At 33.7% G+C, this 1,731-nt stretch overlaps 1 protein-coding gene across 1 annotated transcript in view; it reads right to left on the bottom strand.

The window, feature by feature from the left end:
• Positions 1–426: 426 nt before the first annotated feature.
• Positions 427–1,731, bottom strand: part of LOC107549581 (transcriptional enhancer factor TEF-3-like) — a 31,433-nt gene continuing 30,128 nt past the window's right edge. The window contains exon 13 of the mRNA XM_016230726.1: positions 427–1,138. Coding sequence (XP_016086212.1) covers positions 1,025–1,138 — 114 coding nt within the window. The 3' untranslated portion in view covers positions 427–1,024. The remainder of the gene's footprint in view (positions 1,139–1,731) is intronic.

Genomic DNA, 1,731 nt, shown 5'->3' with positions numbered 1-1,731 from the left:
TTAATAAAATAATAAATATACAGTAAAATATATTATAAAATAATAATAAAATATTGGCAATGCATTTGTTGCTTCATCTAAAAGCTTATTTTGTAGTATAATAATTAATAAATAAATCATTAAAAATAAATCTATTATAAAATGTTTGCTTAATCAAAAAAATTATTTTGTAATATAATAATAAAATATTAATAAAAATAAATCTATAATAAAATAAAATATTAGAAATGCATTTGTTGCTTCATTTAAAAGCATGGCTATTTTGAATATGGCTGTTAATGAACTTGCTAAAAATCTTAGGACTTTAAACTTTAAGGACTACAACTAACTTTTTTCCTAATAGAACTAGAAATGAAAGCAAATTTATATGAGCACCAGAAGAACAAAATAATTTCAAATCGGTTTAAAGGGATAACACGCCCTTTATTCCAAATATCAAACTGTTTCTGACTGCCTGATTCTGCTGTCAGGTCAAATACGCAGTTACATGTCTGTTTTTTACAAGCCCTTGTTGTGGAGAAAAACCCAGGATCTTCCGGCTTCCTCAGATCGGTTTCTTTCACGTTAGACTCTTTTAAGTTTAAGTTTTCCACATTCAAGAATACATCTGATAAATACAATGTAGCAAATCTACGAAAAAACACATCACTTAAACATTCTGTCATTTGCCGTTCACGTTCGTCCTGATATATGAAGAAAAACTACTGTTTGTCCACTTTTGGTTTGTAAAAAAATTAAGTGACCATCACCCCCAGAGTAACAAACACTAAAACAAACACTTAGGGGCTAAAATGAGATGAAATGAAGAAAAACCAAAGAACTTTCTCATGCATTTCGTTCTCATTATACAAAAGAAAAAATACAAATGTCATGACATTCAGATTTGCCGTTGCGGCAGATTCTCTGCTTGTGCCTCTGAGAGTCCTGTGCCCGGCGTGTCCTCGGGACCCCTTCAGGAGCCTGGGCTGCGTCCAGGAGGGGGCGCTGCGGCGTCTGTAGATCAGTGAGCTGCAGACGCTCGCTCTCAGTCTTTGACTAGTCTGTAGATGTGATGCTGGGCTCCGTGCTCGCTGGTGGACACTTCAAACACGTACGCGATGCATAGCAATGTCTCTAGAGTGTCTCTGTTGGTCACCACCTACAACACAGACACAGCGTTTAGTCAATGAACAGCACGTCATGCTACGCTTACAGGATCCACTTGATTTGATCCACTGAGAGTTGACTGGATGGAGGAAACTTAAGTGTCTCTTAAGAGCGTTTCATTTTAAAGCAGCATTATGAAGACAAACAATGTATTAGTTATTTTCTTAGTAATAACTTTGAACGGATGAATCCATGAACTGTTGAATGTGTTAAAAATTTAGGTGATTTTGATTTAACACAATTCACAAAACAATTAGGCTTCTACAAAATCTTTGACAGCAAATGTGGCTTATGAAGCATATCTGACCCAGGGTCAGATATTTTACTAATATTAATTATTAATTATTCATATCTTAGTTTTGAATCATTCAAGAAACATGACAAATGTTGCCTCACTTTAAGCACACACACTTACACATACACTATATATATCTATGTGTGTGTGTGTGTGTATGTGTGTGCGTGTGTGTATATATTTGTGTGTGTGTTTGTGTATATATGTGTGTGTGTGTTTATATATACTGTATGTATATATAAATATATATATATATATATATATATATATAAAACACACACACACACACA

Source organism: Sinocyclocheilus grahami, unplaced genomic scaffold, assembly GCF_001515645.1.
Source record: "Sinocyclocheilus grahami isolate Dianchi unplaced genomic scaffold, SAMN03320097.WGS_v1.1 scaffold376.1, whole genome shotgun sequence".
NCBI lineage: Eukaryota > Metazoa > Chordata > Actinopteri > Cypriniformes > Cyprinidae > Sinocyclocheilus > Sinocyclocheilus grahami.
The sequence above is the reverse complement of the archived record's forward strand: the minus strand, read 5'-3'. Positions and strand labels throughout refer to the sequence as shown.